The sequence below is a fragment of the Pinus tabuliformis genome, chromosome 4_1 (assembly GCF_031772625.1).
Source record: "Pinus tabuliformis cultivar Carrire ecotype Pingquan chromosome 4_1, CPIR1, whole genome shotgun sequence".
NCBI lineage: Eukaryota > Viridiplantae > Streptophyta > Pinopsida > Pinales > Pinaceae > Pinus > Pinus tabuliformis.
In genome coordinates this window covers 176,219,179-176,241,089 of record NC_142303.1, presented here as the reverse complement: position 1 = coordinate 176,241,089, position 21,911 = coordinate 176,219,179, and the positions used below count along the sequence as shown (strand labels likewise).

The window sequence follows — 21,911 nt, the reverse complement described above, 5'->3', positions numbered from 1 at the left end:
TGACTTTTAATTAATAAAGTGACTAAAGTGGGTCACTTAATGATGTTTTTAAAAGAGAGGCATTGATTTCAGGGGTAGACCTTAACCATTGAAGACTAGGTTTTTGACTCGTGTCAAAGTTATAGAAGACAGAGAAGGCAAAGAACAAAGACACAACGAGCATTCATTTCACAAATCATTGATTTTCAGCCATTGGCGAGGAGTTTCAGCTGTGGTTCAACAAGAAGAAGAAGGCCAGCCAACATCGAAGAAAAACAGTGTTCCACGGGGACACGTCCCCCAGGGTCGGGTGCACGCACCCCACGCACCTGGGACGGGGGGACGTCTGGGGAAACGTTTCCCCATGTCCCCCTTTTGGGGAGACGTGGGGAGACGCAAGGGGGGACATTTCCACAGTGTGGGGGACGCAACTCCCCAAAAGGGGGACGCCTGGGCGTCCCCCCTAAAAATGAGCTATGCTTCCCCCCTTAAATTGGCTTATAAACAATGATTAATGAGAGGGGGAACCTAGTATTTGATCATATTGCCTACTAATGCTATGCAATTCATGGTAATGTTAAATTCTTAAAGTAAAAATGACATTCTCCTTTATCTTTCATTTTCATCCTTTTACTTAAATTTTTAACATTACCATGAAATGACTTAGGATGTTTGACAGTGGTTCTGACCTCATTGGATTTCTTATGGAGAAAGTAGAATTTTAGATCTCACTCAAAATCCAGCAGACTTAACAATTTTTTAGGAATTAAAGATTCGATGGATTGCAATGTTTCCATTGCATTTTATCATGTACAAGGGTATGGAATTAGTATTTAATCAAGAGCACCAAACCCTCTGTGTACTTTAGAGTGACTTTTAGACTCATCACTCCACTGTTTTTGAATTTAGTTATATCAATTTACTATTCCAGTCTTTAGATTTCAGTGTCTATTATAGTCTATTTTGTTTAGTACTAATTAGATTCTAGAATGATGAATGATCAATTTTAATTTTAAATCAATTTAGAATCTAGAGTGATGAATGATGAATTTAACTTTTAAATCAATGTAGATTCTAGAATGGTGAATAATGAATGATGAATATGTATCAGAGTATTTCATTATTGAATCTCATGGTCTATGGATGAATCATGTATGTATTAGTAAGGATGATGAGTATGGATCAACGTATTTCATTACTTAATTCAATTGTGTATGTATCATTGTATTTATGCTTTCATTATTGAATATGAATTTGAAATATATATATATATATATATATATATATATATTAAAAAAAATTATATACCTCGACGTCCCCCCTAAATTTCCCTAAAATTTGAGGGTACTCCCGCACGTCCCCCTTGTGCGTCTCCCCGCACCCGCATCTCCCCATCCCGGAGTCTTGGTGGAACATTGAAGAAAAACAACCATACAGCTTAGCAGAGCAGGGCATATAGCATGCCGAACAGATTGCAGAGTAGACCACATGTGTGGTGCAGATATGCCTTGATTTCTATGCAGACTGGAATTTTCCAGGTTGGTTGTTCGTTTGTTAATTTCTCAGAGCCATTTTCCCTGTAAGAGAGCTCTTGTATGTTCTGAGGATATTTTGAATGGTGAACTGATCTAGAGGAGTAGAAATAATTGTGCACTGTGTGTAATTGTTTTTCTCGTTTTCTGTTGCATGTAAGAATTAATAATTCAATCAAATCTAAATCAAATCTAAGTTGCAGTAAACGTTGCCCGGGGGTCTGTTTCCGACCAAAAACGAAACGAAAATGAGGAAACTCGTACCGTACGACCTGGAAACTCGTTTCACACTGGGGAAACGTGGCCAGTACGGTCGGAAACGAGTTTCCAGGTCGTATGGCAGAACTTCCAATTAAAACTTGACTTTTTCTTTTATTTTATTCTTTTTTCGCTTCCAATTTTTTATTGGGTGACTAAAGTATCTTCTGGATGCTTCTAGATGCCTCTCTCAAGTTATAAAAAAAGACTCTCGCCTCATTCTCTCATCACACAATTGGGCACATCATTTCTCTTGGAGATAGACGATTTTAGCAAATGAGAAGAGAGGAAGAGAGCAATGGTTTCAGCTAGGGCGTTTTCAACAGTAAGCAAAGGAGATTTCAGCAACAAGAGAAAGAGATTTCAGCAGCAGATTTGGAGTGCAGAGTTTCCGGCTACGACATTCTTGGCTTTTAGCTCAGCTACAACGATATTTCTCGTCTTTTTTGGCATTTTGGGGTAGCTTCAGCGACAGTAAATTAATTTGGGTAAGAAGCATTCATTTTCTTAGTTTTTTCCTAGTATTTCTTCAATTTTTCGAGGGTTTATATTGCCAAAAATATGAAAAACGTTTTTTCTTTACAAATTTGTTTTTTAATTTTTTTGCAGCAATGGCTTCCAACCAAAGTGCAGCTACAAGTTCAAACCCAAGGGTTGAATATTATCCTCTTTGCAGGCATGTTCAGAAGCTTCAAAAATGTGGAGGTGGTGGCTCATGGGAATGGCAATGTAATCTTTGCAGTAATTCATACAAGGGCTCCTACCTAAAGTGAAGGCACATCTTTTGCATGGAGGAGGACAGGGGATTGTAGGTTGCACAAAAACAGCAGACCCACTAGCAAGGATGGCATATCAAAGAGAGCAAGATGAGGTGGACGGAATTAAGAGAAGGCATGATGAGCTTAGTCAAGCTACTCCTCAAGCTCCATCTAACATTGAGCCAGGCATTGTAGTTGAAGCAAGGAAGAGGAGAGCTAGTGCCACTCAACAACATGAACAACCAGCATCCAAAAATACCAGAGGGGCATCCCCTTCAGTTCAGGATAGCAAAATTGCTAAATTGGTGAATGTGCAAGCGAGAGAAGAAACTGATTCCAGAGTGGCTAGGTGCATTTATGCATGTGGTATCCCATTCAATGTTGCTCACTCTCCTTACTAGCAAGTTGTGATAAGGGTAATTAACAAAGCTCCTCAAGGGTACAAGGGCCCCAACTATGAGAAAGTCAGAATTCAGCTTCTCAAAAATGAGAAGAAGCTTGTGGAGGATATCTTATCACCAATTCGTTCTTCCTGGAGTAGCTCTAGGGTTACCATAGTCTCAAATGGATGGACAGATACAAGGCGCAGACCATTGATAAATATCATTTCCACTTCCCCCAAAGGGAGCAATGTTTATAAAGGCGGAAGACTGCTCAAGAGAGGTAAAAGATGCGCAGTTCATTGCTGATGTTATTATAAAAGCTATTGAACAAATAAGGCCTAACAGGGTGGTGCAAGTTATCACAGATAATGCACCAGTTTGCAAAGTTACAGGTTTCATTATTGAGGGGAGGTATGACCACATCTTTTGGACACCCTACATTGTCCATAATCTGAATCTAATCTTAGAGGAGATCGACAACAAAGTTCCATGGATAAAGGAAATCACAAAGGAAGCAAGGGAGATTGTTAAATTCATCACCAACCACCACCAATCTCAGGCAATATTTCGAGAGTACTCCAAATTGGAGTTGTTAAAAGTTGTTGAGACAAGACATGCTTCAAACTTCTTGATGTTGCGTCGCCTTGTTGAGGTTAAGCATCCATTAGTTTCTATGGTGGTGAGTCAACTTTGGGTTGAATGGAGACAAGCAGATTCAGAGCGGGTATATATGGTGCATAGATTGTGCCTTGATGAGGATGGATGGAGCAAGATAGATTTCTTGCTGAAGTTCACAACCCTTGCATTTGAGCTTCTTCGGAATGCTGACACTAACCAGCCTTTCTTAGGAGAGGTATATGATGGCATGGATTCCATGGTTGAGAAAACTATGGAAATCATTTCACAAGGATCTCCACAACTTTTGTTTGTTGATGATCATTTTGTTGATTTAGTCAAGAAAATCATTGTTGATAGGTGGAACAATTTCAACACTCCATTGCACATTTTAGCACATGCCTTGAACCCCAAATTTTATGATGAGGAGCTTATTTCTCAAAGCAATGGGAAGAGGAAGGCACCCCATAAGGATAGAGAGGTGGCTAATGGGGTGAAAAAATCCCTTATGAGAATATTTCCGTCTCATCTACACAGGGAGGTAAAGGAAGAATTTGTCAGTTTTGCTGCAGGATTAGATGATTATGCAGATATATCATCTTTGGAGGAAAGAAGCACCATGAATCTAGTTAGGTGGTGGATTTGTCATGGAACAGATGGTGTACATTTGCAAAACCTTGCCATTCATGTTCTTTCACAAGTGGCAAGCTCTTCATCAGCAAAAAGGAATTGGAGCACCTATGGTTTTATTCATTCTGTAAAGTGCAATAGGTTGGGCTCACAAAAGGTAGAGGATCTTGTTTATGTGCACTCCAACCTTCGCCTTGCATCTCGTAGGGGTCCAAAATACAATAGTGGTCCTTCTAAAGAATGGGATGTGGATGCAGAAAGTCCTGATTTGGATCTCTCTCTTGCTGCCCTGAATATTGAGGTCCAGCCCGAAAGTGGAATTGGCCCATCATCTTCTTCAGCACCACCATCCACTATTGAGCATTCTTCTGCTTCTATTTTTGATGAGGATTAGTCTTTTGTCTGTATATTTCTTGCAGCCTCATAGTCTTTATTGTACTTGCAGCCTCATATATATAATAAAGGCTGATTTTGAGATTTGGATATATAATAAAGGTTGATTTTGGATATTCTGATATTGCTATTTTTATTATGTGATCATTCATGAGTAAATGTGATGTAAATTTAATCATAATGTTTAAACTTTAAATGTAATAAATTATAATGTGTCATGTATGCTTCATGATTGCACATAACATTTCTTAAATGTCATATATATATATATATATATATATATATATATATATCGCGTTTCTCCGTTTCCAAAATTTGGGGGTGTCACGTTTCGTACCCGTGCCCGTTTCGAAAACTCGTACCCGTTTCCCCATTTCGTGCAACTTAGGATCAAATCTGTTTGCTTAGATTGCTGTTTTAGGATAATTTAACATTCTATTTATCTTTTCATTAACTGTTAAAATCTCAGCAGTATTTGTATTCAGTAGATCTGCGGTAAATTTAATTTTCAACAAGGTCTCTACTAGAAAATAGATTGTCAGTAGCTGCGGTGAGATATTAACAGGCCACACTTTGTGAGTTGCCATTACCAGTTGCAATGGAGTAATTGGGGGGAAGCTGTGGTGTTTAATATCCAATGCCTCAAAAGGAGAGGCTGAGGAAAGAGTAGAATTGCCCAAGGTCTAAGAAGCAAGAAGGTGGCATAGAAGGACAGTAGAAGAAGGTTGAGTCCTGGGTGAAAGGATTCAGAGTCAAGACTTCAGGAGCCCTCCCATTGAAGAAAACAGTGAAAAATGTTTGTTTTAGCAGCAGAAATATAAAAAAAGATGTCAGGGAATTGCTGAATTGCGAAGTCACGAGCTGGAAAGGGGTCAGCATTTTGAAAGATCTCTAGAAGAGCTCCTTGAAGAAGTAGAGCTGCCAAGCATCAAAGTGTGCACAATGGCAGATACAATCACTCTATTGGTATGGACAATCCGCATAATTGCAGAGACTATTACAAAACCAGAGGACAAACTCGGCAGAAAATTTGACAGCCGGAAGATCACTTCCCAGGTCCAATCCTCGGAGAGGAAGAGCTGCTATCACCAATCAGCCAGCTCATCCCAAGTCAGTTGATAGCAATACTCTGTGTATATTTCGCTGTTAATATTGCTAAGTTTCTATCTTATGTAAAGAAACAGTTTTTGAAGTTGCGAGGACCATCAACCACTTCGGCTATTATAGTAAAACCACAGTAACACAGGGTCATCAGGATATTAAGGATCAACAGTAAAATGGAATCCCGTACTTGGCTCAAGCGTACATTTTTGTGTATGCTATGCACAGTTAAACGCCATAAATAGGGTATCATATTTAATAGAAGTATCCCTCTTTTCTGAGCTAAAAAGAAGCTAATCTAAAAAGCAATATTAAACTCAACAATCTAATATAATAATAAGAATTCATCGTCGCAATTTTAAACATAAGTTCCATAGCGTTATTATTTGCTCTGGAAATGAAATAGTGTGCTTCAAAGTATAGTATACGTAAACAACACAAATTGAGTTCCAACCACAAAATAATACATGCTCTCAACTGTGATTTCAAATTTTAAATCACATAGTAATTTCAACCGCAATTCAAAACTACCTGAAGTTATCCAGTGTTAGAAGCTGAGTTATCTCCTTGTATAGTTCTTCATTAAATGTTGAGAATACCTTCAGATCTTTCACCAAAATATCAACCGCTTTAGCTCGGTCTTGTCTGTAACAAAAAAGAAATTACTTAAACAGTGCCATGTAGTCTAAAACTGCAACTAATGGAAATGTCGTTTAAGAAAAAGTAGCCATTTATTCACTGCTATTAGTACCTGTCCAAGGCCTCCAAATACTTCTGTTTCCTGATCTCGAAGAATATTTTCATAGAATACCGGTTATCATCAACCTTTGTAAAGCCTGAGAGATAACGCTCAACTTCATCCCATTCCCCAGCCTGAGCCTTCTCATCAAAATATTTCATATTGAAAAAGAAACCCGACTCTTGCTCAAGCCTGAAGGTCATGTTCACAATACTCTACTAAATAAGCCCCAATCACTGCATGTTTCATCAATTCTAAAGCGACAGATTAAAAAAAAAACAAAAAAAAGGGCAGAATACAGTACTTACTTATGCACCGACTCCTTGAATTTTTCCTCATCCAAGAACTGTAGGATAAGGAACACCAATTCTCTACTAAGAGATGACATGATGCCAGTTTTTACTTTATCATTAACTATCCAAGTCCGTTACAAAATGTTCAATCAAACAGCAAGCCCTGCATACCTGACGGTGCGTCCATATCAAACTAAACTTTTCAGACGAGCATTTTAGTCTCAAAACAAAAAAATTTAGGTTTTCTTGGGAAGACACGGCAATTTAAATGCAATATACGAAAATCTCGTGGTTAATTAGGATTGGAAGTAATTAAAAAAAGAGATTCGACACCGTTTGGCGGAATTGCAACAGTGTTTCGCAGTTTAAATTTGGACAGTTTAGACACTTTTTCACAGTAATTCAACAGAGAGAGACTAAATTTGCCATTAGATTACAGTCGTTCGTAAATTTACAGTCATGTTTCAAACATTTGCCCGCTACAGAGCAAAATACCAAAATACAGGACATGAACGGTAAATAACAACCGAAAGCTGTTAAAACAAACCTTTAGACCGCAAAACTAAACCAGCAAACTAATTTCTGTTAAAACAAACCTCTAGACCGCAAAACTAAACCAGCAAACTAATTTCTGTTAAAACAAACCTCTAGACCGCAAAACTAAACCAGCAAACTAATTTCCTGGCTTTTCTTCAAAATTAAACCTCAAATCTCCCATGCAAGCCCGCAGACATAACGCAAAATGTTGACTAATCAGTACCTCGTTAGAACGGGAAAAGAAACCGGGAGAATTCATTTACCAGGATTTCCGACAAAATCTTACAACTTCCGGAGGATTGCTTTAACGGCCGCAGAGCTTCGTCGAACAAACACTTCAGCCAAGGGTTTCAGGGCTAAAGATTTCAGCCTACGCCCTCACACCTCGAAACTGCTCGCCATTTAATCTTCTTCTTCGACACTCAAGATCAGCGAAAAATACGCGATAGGGAACGAAATGATAAAGAAAAAAGATAAAGCGGAGAAAAGTATTTCACCATCCTTTTCCCGAGGCAGCAACCCGGGCTCCTCGTTGCTTATAAATTATAAGGCTATCAACCTATCACAGGTCTTATAAAATGACTTCTAATAATTAAGGTGCCTTATATACGCTGATAAGCACAAAGAGAGAGTATGGCCGGTCACCGGAACTTGGCCACAAGGGCAGTGTCCGAGGCCTCCTTACGTGCGGTAGCTGACGATTGAACAGCATGAATATTCGCCGAACTCGGCCGTTGCCCGCTTCTACGACAGTTGACTTGCTTTGGACGCGTTATAGGAGACAATGTTAAGAGTTCGAACTACATATGCGTTTCCTGTGTGTTAGAATGGTTTAGATGTGGTTCGAACCTGTGACCTCTTGGGTCAAGTTATCCGACCGGCGACGAGGACGGTGGTGAGTAACGGACGGCCGGCCGGCTGGCGGTTGTTTTGTCTCAGTCGAGCGCGTACGGATTTGCTTTTACATGCGGTGTCAAGTGCGCGTTGAATCCATATAAATAGGTCATTGGAAAGGATGAACGGGTATTCGGACTTAAAATTCTCGTTTATACACCTCATCTAACGGACCTTATGATACCCAGCAGCCTGGAGAGGACAGAGATCTTTGGATTGAAATGGAGTTACAGGGCCCTTAGTAAACTGGTAACCGGCGTGCCCATTGAATGTCCTTTATCTTGTAAAATTCAGCCGATTTCCTCTGCGAACACAGAATCTTCTTCTGACGGCCGTTTTTTTCCCGTAAGGGACGTTTTCTCAAGGGCACGTCAGAACAGGACATCCTCTTACAAAATCGGGAATTTTATTTTTTTAATATTATTTTCGGCGGAGATTAAGGTATTGCACTCCATCCAAATGGCAAGCGTTCAAAACTCGAAACTTCTCATATTGGTCAACGAAAAGCCCGACCCAGGCTTTTACTGCAGCTCTTTCTTTGAGGTTATTGGGAACGTTACGCACTGTTGGGCATGGGATGTGTAGTTTTCAGGATTCTCACTTAACGTGTGAAGTTAAAGGGGATAGAGAATTGAAATTTACAATTGTATTAATACGTTACTAAGTTTTTAAGAAGGATCAAAGGGATTAAAATTGTATTAATATTTTATTTAGTTTTTAGAGGGATTAAAATAATTTTGGAGAGGGACCAAAGGGATTAAAATTGTATTAATATTTTACTTAGTTCTTAGAGGGATTAAAATAATTTTGGAGGGATCAAAATAATTTTGGAGGTGAAATTTTTTTTTCCATTTGTTTTAAAAGATAATTTTAGTATATTGAGAGATTTGATCTCTATAAAGATGTTTTGGTACATTAAGAGATTTGATCTCTTTGAATCTTTATAGATCTGAATTTAAGATAAGTTTTCACAGATTTTAATATTTTTAATAAAATTTGAACTATTCAAATTTTATTTTACAATTATTAACGAAAATTAAATGTAAATTGTTTTCATGAGCAAACCACTGCACCAAAGTCATACAATTCATTAATTTTGATCAAAAAGTATGTTAGAGATGCTCATGTTGGAGAGAAAAGTTAAAAAAACTTACCCGGCATTTTATTAGCCAAATAATTCTAGGAAAATTTAAATGTAAATTGTTTGTCCATCCAAATCACTACACCAAAGCCATATAAATTCCATAATTCGGATAAAAATTTGTGGTAGGGATGCTTATGTTGAAATTGGGGAAACACCATTATGATTAGAGGAAGAAGTTAAAAAAAAACAACAACAACAACAAAAAATCCATGCATTTTTATTAGCCAAATTTATTATTACATGTTTTTCATTTTAATGTTTTTAATTAAAATTTGAATTATTCCTCTAACCTGGTTAAAAAATATTATCAAGCATTTTATTAACCAAATTTATTACTATTATTATCAAATTTTAAGGTCTTTGCCACACCAAATTGGTGTATGAGACCCCTTGTTTGTGGGACAAGGGACCCACCTCCGCCAAATTGGTGTATGAGACCCCTTATTTGTGGGACAAGGGACCAACTTCCATGCAGCGATTTGACTGCTAAGTCTACAAAGGCATACATACTCTACCCCCTTCAGTTTTGAACTTGTGACCTCTTAGGAGGAAACACATGTCTTAACCATTAGGCTTATTACAAATGTTTCATTTTAATATTTTTTGTTTTTAAATTTGAATTATTCAAATTCTACGTCACAATAATTAATGAAAATGTAAATGTGAATTGTTTGCCCATCCAAACCACTGCATCGAAGCCATACTGATTCAATAATTATGATAAAAATTTGAGCTAGGATGCTCATGTTGAAACTGGGCCAACATATGAATGTTAAAATTTGGGTATGAGAGGACAAATGGTTCCCTAAGGCTTTGATCTCTGGCCTAAGGAAAAATGTCCAAATTTATTTTTTACTTTTTTCCTAAAGTGACTTTATAAGTGGTTAAGTTACATTCTAATTTAAAAGTGACTTTATAAGTGGTAAAGTTACATTCTAATTTAAATGTGACTTTATTAAAGTCAATGAAGAATTAGAAAGTGAAAAAATGACTATGGAAATAAAAGGCTAAGTGGGTTTTTATTTAAGTGGGTGATTTAAAAAATAGAAAGTGAGAATTAAATGCACATTTATTCTCATCCCTAGATTTAAATGAATCTCATTCATTACATCTTAGGGTAACCCAAAAGGACATCTAAAGAATAAAAGGAGAAGAGAAGAGGAAAAGATCAATTTCATTCTATCATGAGCATTTGAGAAAAAGAGAATAGAGAGCAAGGAGAAAATTTCTAAACAGTGAGGAAGTGAAGGAAAGCAGTGAGAAGACATTTTAGCAAATTTGGGCAGCAGCATTTATTGTCACGCATCCCAAGGCAAAATCGTACATCATAAGAAAGGGACAGATATCGAGGAAGAGGGACCACAGCAAGGGCACAAATTTCGAGGCAGATTTGGGCACAAATTTCAAGGTAGTTGCACTGCTAAAATCCGTATGGTTCATGCAGTCCATACAGCAAGTTCTAGGAACATTTTTCGAGGCAAGTCGTACAACATTTAATGTTGTTTTATTGCTAGAAAAAACATTGTTTTCCCTGTTTGCTGATTGGCACAATTTTCAAGGCAGAGTTCAAGCATGAAAATCGAGATAAGTTGTAATTTGTGGTTGCTGGAATTTTTACTGTGTATTTCAGTTTCTCTGTAAAAGCATTTTCAGAAATAAAGAAGAGCTCTAAAACTGGTTTTCCCTAAGAGTTGTAGGGGGTTTTTCCAGGGTCGCATTGACCAAAAATCACCATGTTATTTTCTGTGTGTGGTTGTCATAATTTTGTTGTGTTTTATTTCTGCAATTTCAGCAGTGGTGAAATCTCTAAATTTGTGTTTTCAGAAAAATATTGTCATTTCCAGATTTTAGAATTTTTATCATGCTTGGATTTAAAACTAAATGCATGGAGTGATAAGGTAAACTGATAACTGAAGTGGGGGTTGAAATTTCTTCATAGTATCTGAGCTTGGTTGGCTAAAAAGTACAGTTTGGAACAGCAAAGTGAAAATTATACCAAGCTGATTTTTACATAGAAAACAAAAACCTTTTCACAGATTTGAAAATTTTGGTTTAGTAGAACAGTAAAACATGTCTTTGGGTTTGAGAGTTGAAGACGGGTTGGATGGGCAAAACAACTACAATGCATGGAAGGAGAGAATCCAGAGCATCTTTGAGGAAGCAGAAGTTTGGGGCATTATGGTAAATACCACACAGAACCCAGTAGTAGTACCTGCTGACCCTGTACAGTTAGCAGAGTTTAACAAAAAGAATGTTAAGGCAAAAAGATTGATTCTGGAAGGAATCAAAGACCATGTCATTCCTCATGTGAGAGGAAAGACTTATGCACATGAGATGTGGACAGCCTTGACCAGTCTTTACCAGAGCTCAAATGAAAACAGAAAAATGGTCATAAAGGAGAAATTGAAGGCCATTAAAATGGCTAAGACTGACAGTGCTACAACATACCTCACAAAGATCACTTCAGTGAGAGATGAGTTGGCAGCCATATGTGAGATCATTGCACCCACTGAGTTGGTGAGGATTGCTTTGAATTATCTTCCCAAGACTTAGGAGAATTTTGTGGATGGCATTGTTGCACGAGAAAACCTTCCCGATTGGGAGAGGTTGTGGGATGATTGCATTCAGAATGAGATCAGAAAGAACCATCTTGGGGCAGCCAAACAGGTGGAGGAGGATGACAATGTGGCATTATTAGCAAGAGGCAAGAAGGGCAAAGCAAAGAAGCAAGCTTCCAACAGTGGAGGCAAAGGCAAAGGTAAAGGCAAGCAGCAAAACAAGGAGAAGGACTATTCCAAAGTCAAATGTTGGAATTGTCAAAAGTTGGGACGCTGTGATGTTGTGTGTCCAGAGAAGAAGAATAAGAAAGGGAAAGAAAAACCCATGGCAGCTTCTGGAGAGATAAAGAGCTTCTCAGAGAGCTTTGATCGGAGTTTGGATTCATAGCTTGTGAGCCCACTAGTGCAGGATCAGCTGCCATACAGGTTTAGAGGGAGTGTCCATTCCCCTCTACTAGCAGATCATCTTCTAGCATTTGGTATGTTGACAGTGGCGCTTCCCGCCACATGACAGGAGTCAAAGAGTACTTCTCAAAGCTTTCGGAGGGTGATACTGATATGGAGGTAGTACTTGGTGATGACAGCATTGTTAGAGCAGTCGGTGTGGGGATATTGACATTTGATAAGGGACCCAAACCTCCCTTGAAAGTGTCAGTGTTCTATATGTGCCTGGAATAAAGAAGAACCCGATATTCGTCTCGGCACTTGAGGACAGAGGGTATGATGTGTTTTTCAGGAGAGGGCAAGTGCTTGTATATCCTAGGGGAACTCTAGCTTCTTTAGCTAGAGAGATTGGTGTGGGCCATGCCAAGGTGTACAAGTTCTCATTCCAACCCCTAATGGCATTGAGTAGCAGCACTCGAGACAGGATCGATAGCAGATCTAGCAGTCCAGAGTTGTGTGAGATTTGGCACCGCAGGATGGGGCACATGTGTCATGGGGCCTTGAGTACATTGCAGGAGATCATCACTAGTGTGCTAAATTTCAGTTATGATCACCTTAATGTATGCAGAGGATGTGCTCTGGAGAAGTTTCCTAGATCCCCTTTTCCCAGCAGTGACAACAGAGCGACCGGGATCCTTGACTTGATTCATACCGATGTGAGTGGTTGGAGGTCTCATGTATCCTTGAATGGCTATTAGTACTATGCTTTATTCATTGATGACCACTCCCGGAAGACCTGGATTTATTTCTTGAAGACCAAGAGTGAGGTCTTCAAGCGGTTTGAAGAGTTCAAAGCTCTTGTGGAGACCCAGACAGGTAGGAAGATCAAGGTCCTCAAGTCGGACAATGGAGGGGAGTATATCCTTGGTGAGTCTGTTGATTTTTGTGCTAAGGCAGGCATTAGGAGGGAGTTCACAGTTCCTTACAACCCCCAGCAGAATGGGGTTGCGGACAGGAAAAACAAATCCATTGTAGGGGTTGCCAAAGCCATGCTTCATGATCAGGGGTTCCCTTTATTTTTGTGGGCAGAGGCCTACAACACTGTTGTGTACTTGCAGAACAAGAGTCCACATCGTGCCTTGGGGATGTGACTCCGAAGGAGGCCTTTTCTGGGAAGAAGCCTGATGTTGGGCACTTTCGTATCTTTGGGTGCCTTACATATTCCTATGTCCCCAAGGAGAACAAGACCAAGCTAGAGCCCACTGCAAACAAGGACATCTTTGTGGGTTATAGCGAGACCTCTAAAGCTTATCAGATTTATATTCCTACGCAGTGGAAAGTGGCTATCAGGCGGGATGTGAAGTTTGAGGAAGAGAGAGCTTTCAAGAGGTCCCGAGAGTTAGATTATCCAGAGTCACTAGACCCTCAGGAGAAATTGAGTCAGTCACAAGGATCCAGTGGTCAAGGATCAAGAGGTACATCAATTACAGTGTCAAGTCCATCAGTTAGTAGTGACTCTCAGAGTCAGGTGGGTGGTTCTTCGAGAAGCATGCAGGGCATTCCATAGAGCAGTTCACAAGGTAGTCCACTAATGGACAGTTCGCACAGTACTTCAGCATCTACAGGCACAGATTCAGGCATGAGGTCAGTTGGCAGGCCTTCAGGAGTTCAGGCTTCTAATGATGATGAGGATTCCTTCACTCTGGTGGGAGAAGTATGTTCATGGAAGAGGAAGCCCAAGTGGCTTCAATATACCTTGAGCGAGGCCACATTAGTTGTTGGGCCAAAGAGATAGCTTAGAGAGAGTAAACCACCTGAGCGGTTCTGTACTTACATGGCATTGGTAACAAGAATTGTTGACTCTGAGCCTTCTAGTTATGAGGAGGCAGCCAACCAGCAGGTCCGGAGAGAGGCCATGATGGAGGAGTATTCTTCTATTATGAAGAATGATGTTTGGGAGGTAGTGCCGAGGTCTAAAGGTAAATCAATTGTTACTTTCAAATGGCTCTACAAGATAAAGCATGATGCAGATGGCAGCATCAAGAAGTTCAAGGCTCGATTTGTGGCGAGAGGGTTCTCACAGGTAGAGGGAGTTAACTATGAGGAGACCTTCGCTCCCGTAGCTTACTATACATCTATTCGCTCCATTATATAGATTGCAGCAGAGATGGGTTGGAAGATCCATCAGATGGATGTGAAGACTGCATTTCTTAATGGCTTCATTCAGGAGGAGGTTTATATTGAGCAGCCACAAGGCTTTGAGGTGCATGGGAAGGAGTCCCATGTATGCATATTGAAAAAGGCACTCTATGGATTGAAGCAAGCTCCTAGAGCTTGGTACTCGAGGATTGATACATACTTGTAACAATTGGGTTTCACAAAGAGTGAGGTTGATCCGAACCTATACTTCATTGTGGTGGGTGAGGAGCCTCTCATTTTGGTGTTGTATGTTGATGACTTGATCATCACTGGTGCAAAGAGACTCATTGAGGGCTGCAAGAGAGATCTTGCTTCAGAGTTTGAGATGAAGGATATCGGCTTGATGCATTATTTTCTGGGATTGGAGGTGTGGCAGGAGGAAGGGAATTTCTTCCTGGGACAAGGGAAGTACATTGTGGATATTCTTAGCATATTTCACATGGAGGACTGCAAACCCATGTCTACACCTATGATCACTAAATGGAAGAAGCTTCACGCTTCTGATTCCGAGTTGGTGGATCCTACTCTATATAGACAACTGATTGGTTGTTTGATGTATTTGGTCAACACTTGACCAGATATATGTTTTTTAGTTAACACTATGAGTCAGTTCATGTGTGAGCCCAGGAGAGTGCACTGGGTGGCTGCAAAACACATTCTTTGTTACTTGCAGGGGACTGTGGATTTTGGTCTGGATTATAGACAGGGTGATGGAGTGAGATTGGTAGGGTACACAGATTCAGATTAGGTAGGTTGTGCTTCAGATAGGAAGAGTACTTTTAGGTGTTGTTTTGGGTTGGGTTCGACAGTTGTGTCATGGATTAGCTAGAAACAACAATCAATTGCATTGAGTTCAGCTGAGGCAGAGTATGTGGCTTCTAATTTAGCTAGTTGTGAGGCCATATGGCTTCGCAAGATGTTGTTTGGCCTATTTGGTCAGGCATTGAGACCTTTAGTAATTTATTGTGATAATCAGAGTTGCATAAAACTCAAAGAGAATCCAGTTTTTCATGACAGGTCAAAACATATTGAGATCAAGTATCACTTCATTAGAGACTATGTCCAAAAGGGAGTTGTCAAGCTTGAGTACATTTCCACAAATGAGCAGGTAGCGGACATTTTCACCAAAGTCTTACCACGAGGCAAGCATATCTACTTCAGAAACAAGATGGGAGTGGTGAGGAACACTTTCCTTGGTAAGGAGTGTTAAAATTTGGGTACCAGAGGACAAGTGGTTCCCTAAGGCTTTGATCTTTGGCCTAGGGAAAAGTGACCAAATTTATTTTTTACTTTTCTCCTAAAGTGACTTTATAAGTGGTAAAGTTACATTCTAATTTAAAAGTGACTTTATAAGTGGTAAAGTTACATTCTAATTTAAAGGTGACTTTATTAGAGGCAATGAAGAATTAGAAAATGAAAAAGTGACTATGGAAATAAAAGGCGAAGTGGGTCTTTATTTAAGTGGGTGAGTTAAAAATAGAAAGTGAGAAATAAATGCACATTTATTCTCATCTCTAGATCTAAATGAATCTCAGCCATTAGATCTCAGGGTAACCCAAAAGGTCATTTAGAGAATAAAAGGAGAAGAGAAGAGGAAAACATCAATTTCATTCTTTCATGAGCATTTGAGAGATAGAGAAGAGAGAGCAAGGAGAAAATTTCTTAGCAGCGAGGAAGTGAAGGAGAGCAGCAAGAAGACATTTCAGCAAATCTGGGCAGCAACATTTATTGGCACGCATCCCAAGGCAAAATCATATAGCAGGAGAAAGGCACAAATATTGAGAAAGAGGGACATTAGTAAGAACACGAATTTCAAGGCAATCGTACTGTGGCAATCCATACAGACCGTACAACAAGGTCTGGGCACATTTTTCGAGGCAGACCGTACATCATTTAATGTTGTTTTATTGCTAGAAAAAATGTTGTTGTGGCTGTTTGCTGATTGGCACGATTTTCGAGGCAGAGTTCAAGCACGAAAATCGAGATAAGTTGTAATTTGTGGTTGCTGGAATTTTTACTGTGTATTCCAGTTTCTTTGCAAAAGCATTTTCAGAAATAAAGAAGAGCTCTCAAACTGGTTTTCCCTAAGAGTTGTAGGAGGTTTTTCCAGGGCCACATTGACCAAAAATCACTGTGTTATTTTCTGTGTGTGGCTGTCATAATTTTGTTGTGTTTTATTTTTGCAATTTCAGTAGTTGTAAAATCTCTAAATTTGTGTTTTCAGAAAAATATTGTCATTTTTAAATTTTAGAATTTTTATCATGCATGGATTTAAAACTAAATGCATGGAGTGATAAGGAAAATTGATAACCGGAGTGGGGGTTGAAATTTCTTCAACAAATTCAATAATTTTGATAAAAAAAATTGAGTTAGGATGCTCATGTTGAAACGGGGCCAACACCTTTGTGATTAGGGAGAAAAGTTCAAAAAACTTACCAAGCATTCTATTTGGCAAATTTATCATTTCAAATGTTTCATTTTAATAATTTTTAATTAAAATTTGAATTATTCAAATTCTAAGTCATAATCATTAATGGAAATTTAAATGTAAATTGTTTACCCATCCAAACCATTGCACTCAATTAAACTTTTTAACAACACATATATACAATTATATTGTTAATCACAAAAAAATTAAGTGGGGATAAAATTCAAGAAAACAAAAAGAGTATAAGGTTCGTTGGTTGTTGAAGTTAAGGTATGTTTCACCTTCAAAAATTCTTAATATGTCCTTACTTCACATTGTGAACTTGTCATAAACTAAAATGTCAATTCTTATTATGTGCAAACTATTACATGATATTGGAATACTTACAGAACTAAAATATTGTGTGTTGCTTGTAAAATGTTACATAAATTGGAATTGGAATAGTTACAACAATAAAATGTTTCTTAAAAAAATTAAATAATTAGTATATTATAGTTAAAAAGGCTTTTGTGTGACTTAAATTTCCTCAAAGTAAAAATAAAAAGTATTTATAATATATAAAAATGGATAGATCCACCTTAACTTCGAATCTATGGAACCCCTACAGGAATAAATCTATTTTTTGAGTGCAAAACTTGAGGAAAAGTTTGCACCTCAAGAGATTTGATCCCTCTCAATGCTTGATAGATCCAGAGTTAAAGATGGATCTATGGTGGTTTTATTTTTATATGGTTATTTTATTTTGTTATTGTTATTTTTATTTTATTTTGACAGTTAAATAATTTACATAACATTATATTAACTTTTTTATTTAAATTTATTTTGTGCCGAGAGGTGTTCTCTCTATAGCCCAGTGCATGACCATGTGAGGGGGATGTTGAAGTTATATGTGTGTGTGTGTGGACTAACTAATGTTATATATATATATATATATATATATATATATATATATATGAAAAACAAAGAATATGAGGGAGTTGTTATCATTACATTTAAAAAAATTTAAAAACATATCTCAGCTAATACACACACACACACACATGCAATTATATTGTTAATCACAAAAAGAAATAAAGTGTGGACAACATTCAAGAAAACAAAAAGAGTATAAGGTAGGTTTGTTTTTGTTTTTTTTTTTTGTTTTGTTTTTTTTGTTTTTGTTTTTGTTTTGTTTTGTTTTGTTTTGTTTTGTTTTGTTTTTTTTTTGTTTTGTTTTGTTTTTTGTTTTTTTTTTTTGGGAAGAAAAAAACGTTGATTTGTATTATATATTAAAATCAGTACATGTAATCTATTGAGTCTGGCATCCAGCTATCATATGTCAGCCATTACTTAGGGATAAGAAACAAACATATAAGAGGAGTCCCACATGATAGCTAAACTGATGATTTTACAGAATTATCACCATCCTCTATGTGCATATAACACGTGACTTGGCAAGTATATGATGAGAAAATATCAGAAAAATTTGTACCTGTGTATTTAAAAAACAAGAAAAGACTGCAAAATAAACAGAAAAGCATAAAAATTAAAAAGGGCCAGCCATAGACCCAACATCATAGATGATATGGTCCATATGTAGAGAAATGTGCATGAGGCCTGGTGATTCCCTGATGCCCGATTTGGATAAACGATCTGCGGTGGAGTTGAATTCTCGATGGATATGATGGAACTAGATCTGCTGAAAGGATTCTTTGAGGGAAGAGATGTTCTGAAGCCAGCCCAGAAGATGTGGTTGTTTAATGGAAGCTTGTCCCTGAATATGCTTTATGATAATATGTGAATCCCCATATATTTGCAAAGTGGGAATCTTGAGAAAATCAGCGAACCACATAAGGCCCCATAATGCAATGACTTCAGCTTTCGAATTTGTGCCCAAACTGCCTGACCAATGGATGGAGAAACTTTGTGTGTTGTCTATGCAGATCCAGGCACCACAACCACAGTGCTTGTCCAGTGCAGCCCCATCGAAGAAACCCGCAGGGAAAGAGATGTTAGGTGGGCATGTATGGGGTTGCGCATCCCCCTTACTAGTGGAGGGGGAGTCACACAGACTGATCCAAGAAAAACATTTTTTGTTGATGTAATTCACATCCAACTCCTCGCCTTCAAATATGTAGGCATTCCTTGCTTTCCACATCTCCCAAAAAATAATAATAGGAACAACCCTTAGTATCCAAGCTTGTCTGCTCCACCAAATCAAACATTCCTCTATCGAGTACTGTACATCATATTTGACAAAAAGAAAAGATAAAATTTTGTTCCATACTTGTAGAGCCAGGGGGCACTGTAGAAACATATGCGCATTGTCCTCCTCCTGTATTTTGCAGAAAACACATCGGCCAAGGCCCTGTATGCCATGCTTCTTCAGGTTTTCCCAGGTTAAATTTTTATTCCTCCAAGTCAACTAGGAAAACAATATCATTTTGTAAGGGACCTGAACCTTCCAGAATACCACAAACCACGAGTTGGGCATAATATGTAGTGTAGAGAAGCAGATATAATTATATGTTTCAGCTACATAAATTGAACCCTTATGCAACTTCCCTTCCCATACGATTTGACCCCCCTCATCATGCTAAGACAAACCAGCGCTACGCAGCTTGTATATAATGGCCTCCGATTTCTCAACATTAGGTCTGAAGAGCCCCAAATCCTTCGCCGATTTCCATATTGAAATGAAGCCCTGCCATAACTTAATGGCATGTGCCAAGAAGAAAATGCCTCTACTGTTTATTGCATGTATGAGGGGAGCATCATAGTGTTTTTCTATAATGGCACCTAGAATGCAGTCACGTCCCAGGATAATATGCTCTCCTGTACCAAAATTCTAGCAGTGGCATCGAATGAGCCATGATTTGATCTTGTTGAAGCCACACCAGATGGAAGAACCCATAATGTCTCCTATAAGTCCATCACGCAACCATTGACCTGCCTAAATACCCCTTAAATATTTGGTTCTGATGATGTCTGCCCATAAACAATCCCCAAATAATGCACACCAGAGGGATTTTGTCATCAATGCCCAACCAAAATATTTGATGTTGAGTATCCCCCATCCGCCCATTTTTTTTGGCATCGTAACCTTATCCAGTTTGATGAGGTGATATTAGTGGGTTTGCCTGGAGCTGGCCTAAATAAAGTGTGCCATGATGTTATTAATCTTTTGGATTATCTTTGCAGGGAGGCAGAATAATGGGCCCAATAAACCGCAAGTTGTTGTAGTACAGACTGAACCAGGATGACTCTGCCCCCAAGTGTCAGCAATCTGTGTTCCCATCCAGAAATTTTCCTCTGAAATCTATCCACAACCCACCACCAGTCATTAATCTTATAATTATTAGGTTTTATATTAAAGCCCAAGTATTTCAGACCCTTAGTAATGTGTATTGCCTCAAAACCAAATAATTGTTTAATGTATTCAATATCTTCTTGCCTCCCTTCCTCAAATAAAAAAATTGATTTGCCTGTGTTGATCACCAAACTAGAGGCAACTCCAATATGCATAAGTTATTGTATAAGGTCTCCCAGTATCTTCTTGATAGCGTGCCAAAAATCAATATATCATCCACACAAAAATTATGTGTCACTCTGATATCCCTGCTAAGGGGAACCCCACTGAAGCCATCTTCTAGGGCAACCTAACTAATTTTGTGGCTAAGTCCATCCATCATGAGAATGAAGAGTAAGGGAGATAGTGAACATCCTTGTTTAAGGCCCCTGCCGGTGCCAAAGAATTTAGTGGGGTACCCCTTGATGATAATTGCATAATTAATCGTGGAAACACATGCCATGGTCCACTCAATATTTCTATTTTTCAAGCCAATCTTATGGAGAATGATGTGTAGGAAAGCCCAATCCACCCTATCATATGCTTTTGTAGGTCAATCTTCATGATAATTGCTTTCATTTTTCTAGTGTGAATTGTGTGCATGCATTGTGGCCACTGCATCATGGATAAGGTGATTATGTAAGAAACCGAATTATTCCCTAGAGATATGAGAAGACATGGCAGATTTGATTATGTTTGCAATGGTTTTCGAGATGATCTTATATATCAAATTATAGAGGGAGATTGGATGGTAATCAGCAAAGTAAATAAGTTCATTTCTCTTTGTGATAAGTACAATGAAGGTAGAACTAATACCCCCAAGTATATGCCCTCGATTTCTAGATTCCTCAACCATATCAACCATCTCTTGTCCGATTAGATCATAAAAGTGAATAAAAAACTCTATAGTCCATTCATCAGATCCCAGACATTTATCTTTCATAAAAGACTTGAGTACATATAGGATCTCCTCGAGGTGACATGCCTATACAGATCCTCATTTTCCGCAGCATCAAACATAATAGGGTATTTATCTGCTCCCCAAATTTTTTTCTCAATTTCAGAATGGCCATTATTTTTATAGGCAAGCTCGAAATATTTAACAACCTCTCGTTGGATGTCCAAGAGGGAGTGTACCAAACTTCCACTTACATCCTTAATATTCCATATTGAATTTGCATGTCTTTTGTAATTGGCATATCCATAAAAAAAAATTGTATTCATGTCACCTCCTTTGATCCATAGTGCTCTACTTTTTAGTCTCCAGGTGACTTCCTGGATGTGGAGAATTTGTTGTGTTTTCTCTTCTAGACATTTTATATTCGAAAGTAATTCCTGTGAGGGGCATTCAACATCCAATAACTTTCCTAAGATTTCCAATTGTTGTCTAATACCTGTCAATTCTTTTTTTCAAAAGGCTCTTTTTATTTCGCTCCCAAATCTTGACTTCTCGTTTGAGGGCAATAAGCTTTGTGTGGATCGATAGCATGGGGAAGAAAGCTTCAGACCTGAAGCTTTTCCATAAAACCTTTACCATATCAATAAAACCTTCGTCCTTAAGCCATATGTGATTGAACTTAAATGGCATCCCCATTCTGACCACATTCTCACTCCACCGGAGGATGATAGAAACATGGTCTGAGATGTATGTCTTGAGGACATCCGACTACAGGTAGCCAAATTTATCAAGGATGCCCTCATTTAATATAAAATTGTCCAAGTGCTTTGCAATGTGTTGAGAGCCAACCCTACCATTGT

General features: G+C 38.4%; 1 protein-coding gene across 2 annotated transcripts in view; it reads right to left on the bottom strand.

Annotated features, from left to right (window-relative positions):
• Positions 1 to 7,706, bottom strand: part of LOC149174761 (protein TPR1-like) — an 88,897-nt gene extending 81,191 nt beyond the window's left edge. The window contains exons 1-4 of one of the 2 annotated variants that reach the window (XM_089419408.1): positions 7,482 to 7,706; positions 6,697 to 6,852; positions 6,401 to 6,580; positions 6,181 to 6,294 (exon numbers count right to left, since the gene is read on the bottom strand). In XM_089419408.1, coding sequence (XP_089275534.1) covers positions 6,181 to 6,294; positions 6,401 to 6,580; positions 6,697 to 6,776 — 374 coding nt within the window. In that variant the 5' untranslated portion in view covers positions 6,777 to 6,852; positions 7,482 to 7,706. The remainder of the gene's footprint in view (positions 1 to 6,180; positions 6,295 to 6,400; positions 6,581 to 6,696; positions 6,853 to 7,481) is intronic. The other variant, XM_089419407.1, reaches the window with a different exon arrangement.
• Positions 7,707 to 21,911: the final 14,205 nt, after the last annotated feature.